General features: G+C 41.9%; 2 protein-coding genes across 2 annotated transcripts; one reads left to right on the top strand and one right to left on the bottom strand.

The window, feature by feature from the left end:
* The first annotated feature begins 265 nt into the window (after positions 1–265).
* On the top strand, positions 266–8,872 carry ankle1 (ankyrin repeat and LEM domain containing 1). The gene is made up of 9 exons (XM_064331584.1): positions 266–582; positions 922–1,074; positions 1,231–1,336; positions 2,449–2,575; positions 2,680–5,226; positions 5,376–5,538; positions 5,693–5,855; positions 6,157–6,289; positions 6,536–8,872. The coding sequence occupies exons 1-9, from the start codon at positions 518–520 to the stop codon at positions 6,706–6,708; spliced, it is 3,630 nt and encodes a 1,209-aa protein (XP_064187654.1). The 5' UTR covers positions 266–517; the 3' UTR covers positions 6,709–8,872.
* An 860-nt stretch (positions 8,873–9,732) lies between these two features.
* Positions 9,733–18,356, bottom strand: abhd8b (abhydrolase domain containing 8b). Its single transcript, XM_064331590.1, has 5 exons — positions 17,632–18,356; positions 12,386–13,144; positions 11,890–12,060; positions 11,509–11,725; positions 9,733–11,075 (listed from the first exon to the last, which is right to left on the bottom strand). The coding sequence occupies exons 2-5, from the start codon at positions 13,132–13,134 to the stop codon at positions 10,848–10,850; spliced, it is 1,365 nt and encodes a 454-aa protein (XP_064187660.1). The 5' UTR covers positions 13,135–13,144; positions 17,632–18,356; the 3' UTR covers positions 9,733–10,847.
* Between the last annotated feature and the right edge of the window lie 408 nt (positions 18,357–18,764).

The raw sequence follows: 18,764 nt of genomic DNA, 5'->3' as shown, positions 1-18,764 counted from the left end.
GGAAAGATGGTAAACATTTTTCCCTATATAGAGAAATAAAAACGTGTATTGTGAATAGCTAATATTTTTCCGACAGGTACTACCGTGTTTACGTCGAATGTTATTCCTTCACCCCAATCAGCCATTGTTTTCAAATAAGAGAAAAGGAAGTTAATATTCTATGACGTTGCGCGAACACATGATTGGCGCTCCCAAACTGAAGGGTTTGATTGACAAATTTAAGTTCTATGACTAGTAGTTACGTTCCGCGTGTGGGCGGGATATCCCCGCCGGAAGAGGCGGTTCGTAAACTTGGAGGGAATTTGAATTAAAAGAATAATGAATTGCACAATGGTCAACACAGAAATACTTGAGTAGTAACATTTCATTTAATTTCTCATGAATTCCTTGCTCAATTTTCGCCAGCTATAACTAGATAGTTGGAGTATTTCAACATGGGCTGTACAGTGAGAACGTGGCGTGTGAAGCAATACTAGCCAACTACAAATTAATTTGCGATCTAGTCGGCATCAGGGCTATGCATTCCAACAGGAAGAATCTAGCGACACAACTGAGCCAAGCTGTCAGAGATGGAGAACCGAGGTAATATAATCTTAAATTCAGGCTGCATATTGCTATCGAAACTGCTACATTCTATCAGTGCATAATTTGACTTTTAACTAGGCCGAACACAGTTAGCAGGCGCTAACTTTGTGTTGATGTTTTGCGTTCCTATGAATGTTCATCTTGTCAGAATTGCAGCAAAGTCTATTCTTTTGCTTTGAAGCTTCTAACTTGCTAAATGGCGCATTGGAAGTTTATGATTTTTTTTTTTTTAAGTGCGCACCTAAACGGATTGTGTTTAGACGAGGCATTCATGTTGATTTTACGTTTGCTGCGAGCTACAAAAGAGTCATCATTGTAATGTTTTTTCCTGTTAAGGGCTGTGGAAAATCTTCTTTCGCGAGGCGCAAATCCAAACTTGATACTTCGCAAAGGTGTCGCGGCGGTGCATTTAGCTGTCGGCATAGAGACAGAGAAGCGAATTCGTTGCCTAAAGCTTCTTCTACAGCATGGGGCTGACCCTAATGTGAGGTAAGTCTCACAAGCATATTATTGTACAACCTCCAATAAGCTTGAGTTAACGTGTTTATATGTTTTTCTTGATGGTCTGCTAAGGGGCAGATGTCAACCTTAAAATGAACACGTGAACATAATAGCATGCATACCAAAATGTTTTTTTCTGTCCAGGTCGGTAGAGGATCTGACACCCTTGCACGTTGCTGCACTATGGGGCTGCTACCAGAACCTCAAGCTGCTTCTGCAGAATGGAGGAGACCCCAGCTTAAAAGACCAGGTGAGAAGGTGACTTATTTTTTTTAGAAAGAAAGATTTCTGAGGATGCCTTGGAAAAAAGACTAAATGTACATCACCAGAGTAGCATATCTTTTGTCCATTGCTATCATGTTGTGAGCTAGTGTTAATATGTATATGTGTATTGATAGTCACTTTTCTAGTCTGGTGTTTTTCCCCCAAATATTTCAATCGTGTTTTTAAAGGATACACTTGTATTTTGGTGAATTGTTGAATCCTGAGCTGTTGGGTATATCCCATGTACCGCCTTATGATTTGTTGTGGAGTCTTATCTGAACTGATTGATGCATAAGCACAAATGATTGAACACAATGCTGATATGACTGATAATTGCTAAAAAAAAAAAAAAAAAATCACAATATTGCAAGACCAGTAGGATAATAATGATATAAATTGCAGAACTGAATGAACAATTCTTAAAAATTTGATGTGCAGTAAGGTAAATCAGACTTCAAACTTTAAATGAACAGTCTTTGTCTGTTGCCTTGAATGTTCATTGAATGTCACAGTCTAAGTAAAATTGATCAAATATTTGGCCAATAACATCATGATGATGAAAAATATTAGTTGCACACATTAATAATAGTACTATTTGTGAGTGGTATGACACTGAGATGCCTGAACTGAGTACAGGCATTTAGCAGCCGCTCTTACCCAGAGTGACTTACACATCTTTTACGTTGCATCCTTTTATACAGTTGGATATATACTGAAGCGATACATGTTGATTACCTTACTCAAGGGTGCAACGGCAGTGTCCTACCCAGAAATCGAACATGTGCCCTTTAGGTTATAAGACTAGCTCCTTACCCATTATGCTACACTACTGCCACTACACATTATACTACATTGCCACAACATACAACATTAAATTATATATGGCAATATACATTTTACATTAAATTGTACTGATATATTGGGTATATCACACCACCCTACCACTACAGTGGTGTTATTGAGCATCTGTAAAATACCTGTCTAGTATCCTTATTTTAATATTATTTACTGGCTCCTGTTTAATGAACAATTCATTGTTTTCTCAGAGTGTAACTTGGGGAATATATTTATCAAACTTGGCCTATTTGTCTTTCTCAGGATGGGAACCAACCAGTTGATTTGGCAAATCAACAGGAGAACAGCAAATGTGCACAGCTCCTGCAGGAATACCAGTCCTTGGATGGTACAGAAGCAGAGGAGGAAGACCTGCCGCAATTCCAATACTGTAAGACATTCTCAGTTGTAACCCTTTACCCCCCCCCCCCCAGCTCCTTCCCTCCCAAAAATTGTTATTCAAGTGACACAAGCATGTTTTCACTTTTCACACAGCCTTTTATCGTGGCCATGGCAGTAAGGTCGTACCCTCCAGCTCTTGCATGGAAGAAAGCACTTCTGCATCTGAGAACTCCCGATTTAGTGACTTCAATGAGGGGCCACTCAGTAGCACACGGCGGTCTTCCTGTTTGAACCTGTCAGGAACCAGCAACAGGCCCAGATTCTCAGGGCTGTCCGATATCACTGACCTACATTTACGTCGTACCCTGGAATGGGACAGGGACTCGGACTGGGGTGTTCCCTCAGTTCTCTATAGCACTCGGATGTCCGCAGCAGGTTCGAGAGCACCCTCAGGGACTTTGCCTATACTTCAGGAGGGAGTCGCACTTCCTAACTGCAGCTTGTTGCCCTCTAAGGACCTAGATATCTCTGCGATCCAAAGACAGTCCAGTGTGTTCCCTCACCATGAGGACCCACCCTGTTACTCACGCCTTGTCAGCCGAAAAAGTGTAACCTTCAAGGACACGGACGAATACTTTCCGGTGTTCAGTTCCGACTCTCCCAGGAAGCCAGTGGAACAAGAGAGTAGCTCCTTGTTTGACACAACAGTCGACTTCTCAACCTACCCAAACTTTCTGGATTCAGAGCGTACGGCTACTTTGCAGCATCATCAGGGAATCGATGTCACCTCACCTGATCACGTCTTTGTATTCTCCCGAGATATTGATTGTGCCAGTCCTGACTTGGATAAGACTGTAATGGGACATTGGCTAATGGAGGGGGGCGAAATGGATGAGGGAGGTGGTGAGGAGTTTGATAAGGTGATTGACCCTGTCCAGCCGCCTCACAGCTCCGGTAGCAGCAGTGGGGCTAGTCAATACAGTAGCTGTGACAGTGACCAGTACACCAGTGCCCTAGAGCCACCGCTCCATCACAGGTGCATCCCACCTTCGACAGAAGATGCAGAAAAGAGATCAGAATCTAGAAAATGTGGCACTCCTCCCGAGGCAGCCTCCTTTATTTTGCCATCAAGCAGGGCAGCACCACAAGAGCCTACATTTCCTTTGAAATCACTGGGCGCAGAGAGTTTGTATCCTGTACTTGGAGAAGAGCTAAAGGAGCGCTTGTTAAGCAAGGGTCCTTCACATAACGATGGGTATCCTGCCTTACCAAATGTCCCCATTCTGTGGGGCTCAGACCCTTCAAATGGGGTCATGACAGAGGCAGAGCTTCCTGCTATGATGAACGACTTGCAGCTGTGTGCTAAATCCCCCCTAAGCAAAACTGGGAAAGACCTGCAGAAAGGTCTGGTTAAGGCATTTTCAGACACAGTCCCTGCGGCACAATCTGAGAGGGAGGAGGACCTGCATGCAGGGGAGTTCATGCATTCTTCCAGAGCAAGTGGGGCTCTGGCCAAGGAAGAGATAGAGTTTCCACTGACACCCAGCCCATTTGTCACAGGAAGGACACGTTCCAGAATGAGCCGCTCCTCCCTACGAACCACTGGCAGCCCACACACACCCCTGTCCGCTTCCTCTCTGTTTGATGTGACCATGTCTCCACCAACACGCCGGTTGCGTCGTAATAACACTGGCAGAACATGTGACAGACAGGCAGATGGACTTCGTTGCACTCCAAATCTTTCATCAAATGGATTGGGGGCTGCTCCAGCAAACGCCGAAATTCAGGGCAGCCAAGAGAGTGAGACCTGCAGTCTGAGGGCTGATGGACACCAGAGTTCACAACGGAGTGACAGCCAAGCAGACACCCTAATAATCTCTAGGAGTATGGCTGACACAGTTATTATCTCTGGTAGTTTAGCTGACACTGTGATCCTGGAGGACAGGAATGGTGAAAGTGTGCCTAACTCTTCTGGAGACGGTCAAGTTGAGACCAGTCCATCTTGCCCCAGTAATGATGTTATAGAGGAGAAGGAATTCCTAACGGATGATCAGTCAAGTTTGAACGGGGAAGGGCCCAATGAGGTATTGAATCTGGTTCCTCCTCAAGTGAGTCCTCCGAGGCAAAATGTGGAAGAATCCTGGATCACTGATGATGTTGAGTCCAGTGACTCACAGTCAGAGCTCCATTATACTTCTCCAGAGCCACGGAAAGAACCACCGGCAACCCCTGCCTCTGGAGGTACCCCACGATACAGTATGAGTAGGCTATCTGCATGCCACAAGCCCCAGACCCTGGCCAACCTCTCCTACACCCCAGGAGGACGGCCCCTGATTGTGGATGTGGACGAGCCTGTTGAGTACCTTTATACTGATGTTGAACAAGGCCATGAGCTGATCGAGTGCCATTTGCCACCCACTGCCAACACCAGCCTCAGCTCCAATACGAGCAGTAGTGAGGATACTGTGCTGTATGACTGGCGCTCTGCGATGCTTGGCCTCGGAAAGGAGAACCATCTGTGTCAGGAAGAGGTATTGCCAGATACCAAGGGGCTAACTGACAAGGAGCTGAGGTGCAGGCTGAAGGAGCTGGGGGAGGATCCAGGCCCCATCAATCGGCGTACTCGTCCAGTGTACATCCAGAGACTGCACCGCCTACAGATGAAGCCCAACAGCCAACAGCCAGCCAATCAGAACTCGGGTAAGATGTTCAACACCTCTCAGGATATCATGTGTGGCAAACTGCTTCAGTGTTTTTGTTTATTTGTTTGGTTTTACAATTTTGATTAAAAAATTCCTATTTATAAATGATTAGTTGAATAAAAGAAACATCCTTATAATTCCCAACAGGATACAGTACGGAATTGGCTGCTGCTCTGGACCGTTTTGCTCTGCCTAACTGCTTTGATGATGAGATGGCACTGTGCCAGCAGTTTGACCAACCAGACCAAAATAGGAAGTGGCGTGAAGGCATCATCAAGTCCAGCTTCAACTATCTGCTCCTCGACCCCAGGTCAGCTAGAATCCAGAATTCCCTGCTAACAAGTGAAATGAATGTGTTCACAACAGCAAAATAATTGTATAAAAAGTATCATACCTTGTGTTACTTGTCTTATACACGTTTTCTTATTACCATGTCTTATTTTAAACCCTGTCTTCTATATTAGAGTCACAAAGAACTTACCATACCGCAGTCAGTCCATGACCCCTGCAGAGTGTTTCCAAACTTTTGTTGGAGCCATTTTCTATGTGGGCAAGGGCAAGAGATCTCGGCCGTACAGCCACCTGTACGAAGCACTGGAGTACTACCGAGGAGACAAAATTTCCAAGGTGAGGAGCCTCTTCGGACTAAATCAGACTAGTTTAATGATTTCAGTCACGTCTGTTCCCAAAGGGTTCATATGTGTAGGTTCTACAGTGGTATTTTACTTAATGTATCATCGATTTAATTTGTTACCATTGATTTAACTTATATATAGTTGTATAGTACTTCTTGAATAGTGCCAGCCCATTGAAAATAGCAATACATGAGCTGCTTTTCAACAGCAAGTCTGCCTCACAAGATGACAAGTTTTGAGAAAAAAAAGAAATTGCTTATTGCTTTTGAATATTAGCATGTCTCTTTCAATAGAAACTGTGCTCCAAGGTGCAGCACATCCTGCAGGTATGGAATGCTGGGCAGGGGGTCATTTCCCTGCACTGCTTCCAGAACGTCATCCCAGTGGAAGCTTACACCCGAGAAGCCTGCATGGTTGATGCCATTGGTATGTGAGGAAAGCTTGTCCTGCAGGTTTTTGGGTTCCCAATTATATGCTAAGCATTTATTATTCAAATGGGGTAGGGTGTAGAAAACCTTGGTAAATGTAATTTAAAGACTTACCGAAAACCAGCAAGTATTAATTTTTACTGTCAGCAGATAAGACACCCTGGGGCTGATCCACGTAATACTGTAATAACTTTAATGATAATTTCTCTTCTCTTGTCTAATCTCCATCTGTTTTTGACAAAAGGCCTAAAGATGCTGACCAATCAGAAGCGGGGGGACTACTATGGGATTGTGGCGACTTGGCCTTTGAAACAGCGGCGTGAACTGGGAGTCCACCTGCTTTTCCGGGCCATGCAGATCTTCCTGGCGGAAGGAGAACGGCAGCTGCGGCCAGTGGACATCAGGGCAGGCCAGTGAGTGCTCCACAGAACAAGGGACAGTCCTGGCAGAGACACGGGTCAGAGACAGTAGTGACTGGAGGGGAAATACCACTTATTCATGAGGTCTCATTATGAAGATCAGCCCTCATTTGCATTATTATGAAGTTCTGCAGTAGAAGCCTGGATTTCAGGAGATTTGCAATGTGCATGACTCATACCTAAATTCAAATTCCCAACTACATACCTGGTCCTGTTGCACAGCATGCAGCATGTTGTGGGTTAGCAACAATACTCATTACTACAAGAATGAGGATTTCCTGGGATTTCAATTCAATTCAATCAACAAAACAAAAATGTACAGGTCAGAGATCAGTGGAGTTTGATACCCAGTTTTATACCCATACTTGAAACAGGTGGATAATGCTATGAAAGACTGAAGATTCTGGAACAGTCTAAACTGAGGTAATCCAATGTTTACAGAACGTGTATATTAATGACAAATGAACTAATTAACACAATAACAATTTTACATTTGAGCATCAGCGAAAGGTTAAAAAAAAAGGTGGGGGGACTGTACACTGGGATTAAAGTCGTATTTTTTATATATAGACGGTAGCATCATATTTTGGTTATATTTGAAATATTGTTAGAAAGTTTAAGGGATCCTTCAACTGGAAATCAATGCAACTGAATTAAGTGTGTGGATCTGGAAACCCTGCTTCACAGCTTTTGTCAGTTGCAATCTGAATTTGAGGTGTATGCTGATTTATTGCATATCCATAGGCCAGGTGGATGATCACACTATCTGAACAAAATGAGTTAATTGCTACCGTATGCACCCGGGCCTAAAAAAGGGGGACTAAACTGTAAGTGCTTTTCTCTTTTTCCATTTTAACCACATTAACAATTTAAACACTTTGTAAAAACTGCAAGAGCATCCATTACTTTATTCAAAGCAGTAGTTCGTTTTAGATACCTGTATAGCTAGTTGAAATAGCCCTTGTATGCAGCATTAACAGGTAGTTTATGGGTTCTGAAAAGGGACTTAACATTAGGGCACTAATATAAACTGATAACATTAACTGAGGGTCTGTGATACCTCATGCTTAACTGGGGTCCAAAGAGTTTTAAATAACCACTTCTCCATGACAATGAATTTACTGGGTCAGTTGAACACTTAAACAGCCATTAAAAGTAGTGTCTGTGACAGAATTATCAGCAAGAATTTCCAGAACATATCTGAAGGGGGAACTGACAAGCTTTAAAAGTAAACAGTCACCGTTCAGGACTACGGTCAGTTTTTTTGCAATGTAGTGGTTGAACAAGATCTGCTGGTCACAATAAGGGAGAAGCTCAGCCAGTCTGGGAAGGACATTGATACTCCGAGGTCTGCTTCCTCCAACTACAGCCTGAACATTGTTAGAATGGCAGTGTGAAGAACAGTGTTGCATACATTTTTAAACATGTATACACTTATTATAAATGGTAACCTGAAAAAACATTAATAACATACTGTAACTTAATATATGGCAACATTACACACACATTTTGAACATATGCAAAGGCTTGTTGGTGTGTATACAGCTTGGTTACTCAGGCCTCAGAACAGTCATTCTGTTCCAGTAATCTCATAAAGTCGCATTAGGCTTTTAAGTTTTTATTTGTCGTTTGTAATGTCATTGTGCTTAAGATTTTTTTTTATTTTTTTATTTTTTACACATAGCATTAGGTGGCATACAAAGTCACGTTTTCATTTATTCATGTGTAAAGGTTTTCTTTAAAAAAAAAAAAACAAAGAAAAACTTCTGTTTGTGATTGTGCGAGTTCATTTTTTCACCAAGTGTCTTTAGCATTAGAATGGATCCTTTTTGTTCCAGGAAAATGACACCGTGGCACAATTATGGGCTTATTTTTCCATTTCACAACCGTAAAAAAATATTTGTACCCTTGGCAGAGGCAGTAGTTTTATAAATTCAAGCATCTTGAAGACCTTGAGCAGGCTACTACCATTTACATTTTAGACAGGCATGTGTTGTAGTGCTTTAAATCAGCAGTCTGCATTTAGAAGCCAGGTTTATCCATAAAGTGCATATGCACATTGTCTATCAACAATGTGGGAAACTTGCCCATTTTATGTACAGCATTTCAGTGAGTGGGCCTACAATCATTTTTTCAATAAATTTAAATGCACTTATATTCAACCATGTTTCTGGGTCCACACACCGTCTCTAGCTTAATAATTCACATTTGAATAATTATCATTTGTTGCATATTGCAACCTCAAGACTTTTCATGGACCTCTAAATATCAGTGTTGAACAGACCACGGATTATTACCAGAACTCTGAAACCAATTCACCATCCTTATCAATGTCATATATAGGTAACACCCTGAATTTCAGTGGCCTGTATTTAAGCTCAAATACACCGTCTCAATAACTACTCTATTTGGAATATACTGCAGATTCATTAGCTATTATTAAGCAGCAACTGAGACGCATAAATATGCTGCAGACTATTTATAGTTTGTTGTAATAAACATATTTTGCTTTTTGCACCACTTGTAGAACATTTTTATACAATGTAATTCCCCTACTCTGTAGAGGTGCTAGGCACCTAATCATTTTAAAGGATGTTAAAAATTAAACATGAAAGATGTAAAATGACAAATTTAACAGCGTGTTGATAGCCATTTGTGCCACATTGCTGCTGCATGTAATTTATGACAGAGGATTCAGGTACTGCAATTGTGTGATCATTAATTATTTCACAATGGATGGCCTTTTATTTCAGTATGACGCAAAATTATTTTACAAAAATCTATAATTTACTTATGTAAATAGGTTTGTGAATGACATTGTCATTGTCATATACAGTATATGTACTGCTAAGATGCCACTTAACCAGTCAGCCACAGGAAGAGCATTGTTCAGAAACAGTCTGAAGCCTAAACGGAAAGTATTGATACTGGATGGTACGACATCACTGAATTACATCTGAACTCAGAAACCTTTACACTGGCTATTCAGATCCACTAGCTGCTTGGATAAGTTGATGAAAAATAAGAAGCTTCTCAAAACAATGTTGATTGTCAAGTGCCATTTTCTCCCTATATTTTGGGTGAATACTCTCCTCCTCCCACTTAACTATATTTCCATCACATCACAGATTAAGATCATTTTTGGATTCGCTGAATGTGACATAACTTAAGTTGTTTTCTCAAAATGTTATGTGCACCTTGAAAGTGTTTAAATTGAACTGAAGTGGAATTCACCAAATTTCACTGTTCCATTTCTCAACATAAAATTGATTTAGGGTGCAATCTAGTTTCTCAAATTTTGCAAGCTACTAGACTTCTCCTTTCTAGCTCAATGCCAATTGCCTTTTAAAAGCAAATCAAATATGGTGGAAGTATACACATTTTAATATGCATTGCCTTTTTGTTGATATATTACCATATAAATTCCAATGATATAAATGAAGAAAATCCTTTCTAGAGACTTCACATCTATGTTGGCCGTACCTTTGGATGAATATGCCTTGCCTAGGTTAACAGATTGGTCTCTATTTATAAAAAGAAATAAAAATAAAAGAGGGATTAAATGGCTTCCCAGGAACAGGCATTTCTTTGTCTGTGAGTGTAACTGGCTCATTGTCTTTGCAACATCATTACTGAACTGCGTTGGTACAAAAAGCACTCCTTAAGAGCCATTCATGGGACAAAACCCCCACATCTCTGCCTTGTACCGATCAAATGTATTCCCCTAACGTGGTCTACCATGACCCTACTCAGTATCACGGCACAATGTCTTGGTCTCTCCAAAACTCACTCTCGGGTCTTTCTTCTCCTACAGATAATGCAATGGCAGAGAGTCACAGGAAGAACCCATGATCAGTTCAAGATGGGTTTTCTAAAAAACACTCATCTCTGTAGCTGCCTTCATTTCCTTTGATTTAAGCTCCGTTCTTTGCTGTCGTCTGTCCCTTATTCCAGCTGCGATGCAATTTTCGGTTCCAGGTCCAGCTCAAGCTTGGAGCTGCTCGCAGCCTCCTCCAGTGTCCACTCTGGCTTTTTAAAAACAGCTTTCAGCCTGTGAGCAGACATTGCTCAGCACAGCCAGCCATGAAATAAGCAACCATTTTTTTCTGTATTGGTTTTTCTAAGGATGCCCATTGGTTACTTGTTCTTGTCCTTGCCCTCCGCTATTGGCTGTACTTGCCCATTGGAGAGAGGATTCCTGTCGGCAGCAGGCTTGGCAGGTTCTTGTTTTGTTTTGGAGCCATTGGAGGTGTCAGGCTCCCACAGAAAGAACTCATGCAGAAGGGTGTTGACCGTCTCTGGACACTCCATCATCACCATATGGCTGCCCTCATCAATCACTTTCAGGAAGGCCAGGAGGAGTATCTGTGATGGAGAATGTGACACTGTTAGGCATGTTCCGTGCTATGGTACAAAGAGCTTGCTCGGGTAGAGCTTCTTCCAGTCCGAATAATAATTCCTGGGAGTCCCTGCATAAATATTTATCACTGTGAATGAAAATGAGTATTCACGTAGCTATATTATCTAAAAAGGATCATCATTTCTGAACCAACACAGTATCTAAAACATTTTAAGATGTCAGATTAAATTTATTGCACACAGTTGCAAGCCCCTGGATTTATGCTGTAGCATTACAGAAAATTTCAGAGGAAAGGCTACATTTGGATGGTGTGCTCTACAATTAGAAATGGCAACCTTTTTCATTAGTGCCAGCTACAAATTGCTTAAAGTAACTGGATCCCTCCATTGATTCAAAACAGAAGACTAGGCCTTACAAACCAAGCCACTATGTAACTACCTCAGCCATGCGCTGGTCCTCTTCGATGGGCACAAACTTGTCATGCATTCCATGCACCAGCAGGATGGGCACAGTGAGCTCTGCGTGGTACACCTCATCCCCCTCTGGCCAGTACTGCCCGCTCATCATAGCCCGCAAAACGAAGGACGACACATTGAAAGCATTGCCCTCTTTCAGAAGTTGCTTCTCCTTGGCACCCTGACGGGCAAACCCAGCCCTGCAATTTACAGAGAGAGAGGGAATATTCAGTCTAGCTATGCGCTAGGAAATATTTTGCTTAGCAAAGTGATTCCCTGTTTACACTATTTCCAACTGAAGAACATTGCAGACCTGGAATTATGAGAATCTAGGGAGTCAGCCTGTTATGGTACCAACACTTACTTGAGGAAACTCCAGGCTAAGCAGGGGGACAGACAGTGGAGCACACAGGTAGGAAGGTTGAAGATGGAGCAGAGGCTGGGTTCCAGGGCTGTTGGGCCTCCACCATTGATCATCACCACCTTGTGAACCTGCTCTGGGTACTCATGGGCCAGGAAGGTGCAGAAGGACACCCTGAACAAAGATGCACAGAATTTAGGTGAGCATGGCTCAGAAAACAGCCTGGGTGTAAGTGTCACAGTTGGGGTCAATTCCAAATTCAATTAATGAATTTTTAAAAATCTTCATGGAACATTACAGGCATTAATTACATTTCAATTAGTTTCCTGCACTGGCTGGTAACTGTAAAACATCAATATCTGAGGTGCTCATAAACAAGAATTGCCCATTCAATGCTCCCTTCAATAAGCAATTATATATTGAGTTACCACCACAGTCAATAACACTTAACAGTTTTTTTAAGTGCTTTTTGACATCGCACACAAACATGGAGACTGACCCGTAGGAGTGTCCGATGAGAATGTTGCGTCGCCTCGCGTATCGCTTGAAGATGGCGCGCATGTCCTCAGCCAGGGCATAGAAGGTGTAGGCGGCCGCAATCTGGGGAGCAGAGCTCGCCCCGTGGCCAGCCAGGTCAGGGGCGATGACCTCGTAGCCAAGGCAGGAGAAGAACTCCAGCTGACTCGCCCAGATGTCCAGCGAGCCGCCCACCCCGTGCACAAAGAAGAGGGCCACGTCAGAATGGGTGCCTTTGCAGCTGGAGATCTTCTGCTCGCAGTCTATGACCACTGTGCGCTTGGGTTTGCGTCGCCTTTGGCGAGGCGCAGGCTGCTCTTGCTGTTCCTGTCCAGGTGGGGGAGTTGAATTGGGGTCAGGGGTGCTTGTGGAAGTGGCAGGAGCGCTAGAGTCCAAGAGGTCCACCTCCACAGTGCTGCTTGGCTCCGTGTCGCCGTTCTGACAGTGGAGGAGCTCGGGGCGTAGAATGTCACCCATGTTTTCAATGACCATCTGCCCATTGCGGTACACCGTGATCTTCCGCTTGCAGTGCACTGTACCCCCTTGACCAGTCACCTGCTCCATCACTGCCGGCCTCTCTGGGATGATGTGCCGCACCCGTAGCACTCTCCCTGGCTTCACCTCCACAAATTCGAAGCCATCTGCTGGTTCTGAGGTCTCGATGGGTACAACAACATTGGCAGATTTCCCCGTAAGGCAGCACAGGAGTCCATCGATAAAGCCTGTTAGCATGGTTGCCTGTCTGCAGACAGAAGCCATCACACACACTGGTAAAATCCTCCAATTGCACTGCCACACATTTACACAAAAACAGTCTTGCAGAGTCTAAAACCAATACAATTCTGAGAAGTATAAGCTCAGATACTTTTAAATAACTGCTTTTTTGGAGCCCTCCATAATATGTGCACATTTACAAGAGGCTCTCTCCTGCAGAGTACATGGTATCTTGTCCCCTGTAATAAGCTGTCAGTTCAGCAGGGTGTAGAAAAGGTTGTGCGGTATGCTTTCCTGAAGCTCGTATTACACTCTTCTATCAGTTCCAGAGACTCAGTCTTACCATGAAAGTTTACAAACACAATCAGAGAGATCAGATAAACATTCATCAATCTTACCCAAACCACAGCAACAATGTGAAAATAATTCTGTACAGTCACACTGAGTCTCATCCTCAAACGTGTCATCAGAACATTACTCTCTTTCTCAAACGTCACCAGAATATTAATAGAACAGGACAGTAACAACAGGGTACATCTGGGTTAATGCCAGTTATGTCCATGTGTTCAGTCTCAGGCTTTCAACAAAGGTTGGTAGACTGTTTGTGTCCATTCATGGCTTAATGCAGATGATGGTGGTCGGAAAACAGTTTAATTTTGTCAAATATAAATAGTCCTGTTACTTGGAGACAACTTGGACTGTCAGGATCCAGTGAGGCTTTCAATGAAGTCAGGATTACACTACACCATAATCTGGCTTTACACTTTACAAGCGGGGGGGGGGGGGGGGGGTTGTAGTTGTTTAGGTTCCACCCTATTAAGTTCTGAGACACACAAGCCTCCATTTAATTCATAGGAGAGGACTCTTATTCAGAGTTACTACTATACTTTTAAGTGTGCTTATACTTGCTTATACAATATGACAAGAATTACAATTTGCAACTTGCATAAAACCATGGATGTTTTGATGATGGGTTAATCGGTTAAATAACCATTTATTCTGACTGCATTCACCAAGACTGATGTCAATCTCAAACACTGCGGTCACACCCACACAAGCGGACATATACCGCCCAATCTAAATCCTGTTTCTCCTTGTGCTAAACAGTCTGCCCTGGCAAAAATGTCTTGTGACAATGGACTTCTTGCTGCTTTCTAAGAGGGATTATCCACTTCCGTCTCTGCCCTCCCTCTCCCCAAAGATGTCTGGCCATGTTCCTCATAATGCTCCCTTCTCAGCTCCCAGTCCCTGGTAATCTGATTAAATCTTCACAACATCACAAGAACAAATTCAAGATGTGCCAGCTGCAGCTGCCTGGCTGAAGTCTGAATCTATTAAATAGGCATTAAAGGGTGATGAATTATAGATCTTAGCCAGAAATTCAGTTCTGCAAGATTTGTGTAAAATCTGAGTACAGTTCCACTGCAGAAAATTGCAGGGAATTGCAGTAAACAACGCAGTGGTTCCCTGTACACTGCAGTCTCTCTGTCTCCATCTTCCTCTTGCCCCGTTCCCTTGCCTACACACTCAGCAGCACAGGTCTCAGCTGGTCTGCCTGTGTGCTGCCTGGATGCCTGCAGCACATGCAGTAATCTTTAAGCTGGTCTGTCGGTGCTTGCCGGCAGTCTTGTCTGACACCATTTTGAGAGCCTGCCATCTCACTACACTGCATTGAATTCATTATTTGACTCCTTACATTTCCTCCTCATGTACAACATCACACAACGCATGAAAAATTATGCCTCCACAAATATGCACTCAAACCATTGTATGTATGGTGCAGAGTCTCAGCCAGATGAAACATGAGAGCTGTTTGGAGGAGCAGGGGGAAGGGGGGGGGCTCTGACCTATTAATGTACCTGTCCCATCTACACCCCACCCCACACAACCAATGCCTTCTTTTCTATGTGTGCTTTACTCCGCATCTGTAATATATAATTCATAAACCCTGGAGAAGAGCTCCAAATTATTCATATTCAGCCTCTCAGCAGGCCCTCTGTGTTGTCACTGGTCCATGATGAATGAGAAATCTGTGACTAGAGATGCTTTCAGCTGAAGTTAGAAGGTCACAACTAAACCTGCAGACAGTCTGGCCTGTGAGCCCGTGAATCATTTGTATTTGTTTTTTGTTCATATATTGCTGGGTCACAGAACTGCTGTTATTGTTAATTGTCATGTTTGTAGGTCTTTTGTAATCTCAGTGCATTGGATACTTTATTACAGTGGTTTTCAAACTCAGTTTTGGGGGGCCCCTGTTTCTGCTGACTTTTGTTCCAACCACAATTGCAATCCCATAGTTTGATCATATTAAAGAATAGGGTGAATCAACTGCTTCCTAATTGCTTTGCAAATGATAATGATCCAAACATAGTTTTAGCATTTGTGGTTGGAACAAAAACCAGCATACACAGGGGTCCCCAGGGCCAAGTTTGAAAGCCACTGCCTTAATACATCATACTCAGTCCACCAACTAATCAATGTTTATGTTTGTTTCACAATAACAACAACAACAACATTATTATTATTAATAATAATAATAATAATAATTATTATTATTATTATTATTATTATAACAACAATAATAATAATTAATTGAACATCCATGGTTACATGTCTGTCCTAATTAAGTGGGATTCCCATCAATCCAGCATATGCCATATTTTGAACCAATTCTATTATGAGCTATTCATTTTACTAGTTTTTCCAATGCATGCCTTCCTTTAAATTTTTTTCAGTAATGAATATCTGCTTAGCATGTAGTCCCCACAGCTAAAGCAGCCAGTTAAATGTGCAATACAAATTCCCAGGACATAATTAACCATCTGCAACAGCAACCAGGAAGACATTAAAAATACCCTCATGGCTAGCATACAAAATCATATACTCATTGTAAAGGTGAGAAAAAGAAATAGGCAATATCCTCCAGTTTGGCAGTCATTAGGGTACTGACTTTTGTACATAATGGCAATAAATAAATAAATCTTAAGTAATTAAGTGAAAAACACTCGTAAACAGTTTAGCTAGCCAGCAACCGGATAAGCATCTATGGCCCAAAGCTCTTTATCATTTGTATTTTTCTTCAAGCAACATTCACAATCCTGCAGCATTTTTGGTAACATGGGCCTTTTTTGTCATGGATTAGCCAATAATCCACAAATCTGTTACCTAGCCCAACAACAAATTAAATTTCTGCAGTGATTGATGCCCAGAACACACTAAGCAACACTGCTTGGATCAAGACAAGATGGGGAAAAGCTCCTCATGCCCAGGACTGCTGACACAGGAGAACTGGCAAGGGACAAGTGAACGTATAGAATCGCAGTCAATCTTGATATTCCCTTTTCTGGAAAGCTTTCAGGCCGTACATTTGCAGGCTGACAACAGCATTAAGGCTGCCTTCTTATGCTTCAGGTAGACAGCAGGCTGTGGGTCACAGAAATCAATCCACTGTTTTTGCCTGCGCCACCAGACGCAGAAAAACTTCACTGCCGATCACATTTGCATTACGTACTTTTCCCTGTACTGTATGGAAGGATGCTCAGATTCCTAATGTTATGGAGATAAACAACTGATTTGTATATGAAATAGAATCAATTTATCACGCTTACTGTAAAACAATCTGGCCTTGCTGCAATTAGTTTGATCTTGACAAGAGTGATGTGACAACCTAAGGAGTCACTAGTAACTGTACCTTTCAATAAACATATTCAGTGGCTACATTCATAAAATAAAACCATTCAGTGAGTTTATTTCACCTGTTAAATTGTGTATACGTGACCAGGTACAGTACCAGAGTGCCAACGTTAAATAAATTACATTTTACAGACAACTCCCAAATCCATGTTTCTTAAACAACAGATTATTCGAAACTTTAATTTAAATAGACCTTGTCAGTGCTGATTAGGTTTTCTGATTTTATTTTCACAGAATGCATAAGAAAATGTATCATTTAATTATTAAATTATAAACCAATTATTTTACTTGCCTGATAAATTAGTTATTTGGTTGGAAATAAATCATTGGGTCTCTTAGATCTTTAAAAATGTGTGCAGATGCTTTTTACTGAAACAGGTTAGAATTGGGTCATTACAAAGCATTAAAATACAAAACAAAGACTCAACTTGTTCTACTGGAATGCGAATGGATGACTGACCAAATAACTGATGCAGCAAATGCTAGAATCCCTTTCAACCCTTTGTCAAAAAACTAGAGGCAAAAGGTGCCTCACGACGGTTTCGCACAGTAACATTAGCCTACAAAATAGCAAGAAAAAAAACAAGTTGACAATAATATTGATATACGTGGCTATATTTATTTGCAGTAGAACATACCAGCCAAATGGTTGCCTTCCCAATTATATTTTCATTTGGACGTGTTCATTTAATCTGTACATTATATTTGTAATTTAAGATTTTGGGTTAAATACCTTCCCATTTACACCTTTACAACCCAACTAAACTCTTTCAGGTGTTCATTAATAATGGAAAACAATTTAGCGTGAATATTCACTCTTACCTAGTAATGATGATTTCGGCAGGTGAGAAATGTCTCTTCCCAGACCCTGTGAACCAAGCGTTGTGCAGAAAGACGAGCTATAATCTGTTGCAGCCAATCCAGTAATCTAATTTAATTGGAATCTGCTATGCTTTACTTGGTTTCTATATCCCCATCTACAGTTCACATGTTGCTGTTTTTAAAATATCATTGTTTAGATTAAAATGAGATGTCTGTTGAGTACGCATTGTCGCTGGCATCTTCATGAGACCACAGATAACAAGAACGCGTCATTTATCTGTCAAACTCCCCATCCACCAAAGCAGCGCTCCGGTGTGAATTTATCCTATTCGCTTGCCCTTGTGGCTGTACACCCATAACCCCGCCCCTTATTATTTGACTAGCAGGTATTAAAGCCAATTACGCATCCGCTACTGCTATCTGCCTGCCAATGGTTCCTGTTGCCAAAGGCGGTCGGTCTTCATGGAAATGAACCAAACGTGAAAAAAATCTATTGGAATGCTCAACAATAACACGTAACACGTAGGTGAGCCTACTTAAATCTACCGACGCCTGATCTTATGCGTCAGTTTTTATTTCCGCTTATTTCCTGTTTCTCGATAATAATGACTTTAATGAATTCCATTCGGAATATTTATACCCTAATATCAACAATGCGAAAGTAAGCTATTTACTGAATTTCTGTTAGTGATTGCTATCTGTAATGTTGGCACTCCAGGAGCGTACAGCGACCAGATAGTGAATAAGAATAGATGCATAGCGAAGTAGAGTTTCAGAAGAACCAATAGCTTAAGTATAACAGATCGTAAACATTAAGGTAACGTTAGGCTAGCTAATAGCCTACATACCGTTTCAGCATTGACATTATAAAACAAAATACGATTACATTAATGTAGGAATTTAATTGGAGTCATAAATTACCAGAAATGTTAGAATTCACACCACGGACTACCCTGAGATTTCAAGCAAGTGGAAAAATACACATCCCTGCCCCCTTTCCAAGTGTGCATCGCAGCCACGGCGCTGCTGTTGTCGCTAGGCAACTGTCTCCAAGATGGTACGGGCGCGGTCGAAAGCCAGTGAAGTAGAAGAATTTTCTATAACAGAATATAGGCTTGTCTAACACACTGTTG

Source organism: Anguilla rostrata, chromosome 4 (genome assembly GCF_018555375.3).
Source record: "Anguilla rostrata isolate EN2019 chromosome 4, ASM1855537v3, whole genome shotgun sequence".
NCBI classification, from domain to species: domain Eukaryota; kingdom Metazoa; phylum Chordata; class Actinopteri; order Anguilliformes; family Anguillidae; genus Anguilla; species Anguilla rostrata.
This window is presented reverse-complemented; position numbering and strand designations above follow the sequence as displayed.

Bases quoted from the DNA above. Each gene is read 5' to 3' on its own strand.
- ankle1 (XM_064331584.1), top strand. From the start codon at position 518: ATGCATTCCAACAGGAAGAATCTAGCGACACAACTGAGCCAAGCTGTC. The intron at 2,576-2,679 runs GTAAGACATTCT...CTTTTCACACAG, and splicing joins CCTGCCGCAATTCCAATACT to CCTTTTATCGTGGCCATGGC. The intron at 6,290-6,535 runs GTATGTGAGGAA...TTTTGACAAAAG, and splicing joins CTGCATGGTTGATGCCATTG to GCCTAAAGATGCTGACCAAT.
- abhd8b (XM_064331590.1), bottom strand. From the start codon at position 13,134: ATGCTAACAGGCTTTATCGATGGACTCCTGTGCTGCCTTACGGGGAAA. The intron at 12,061-12,385 runs GTCAGTCTCCAT...ATCTTTGTTCAG, and splicing joins CTCATCGGACACTCCTACGG to GGTGTCCTTCTGCACCTTCC. The intron at 11,076-11,508 runs GTAGTTACATAG...TCTCCATCACAG, and splicing joins AGGACCAGCGCATGGCTGAG to ATACTCCTCCTGGCCTTCCT.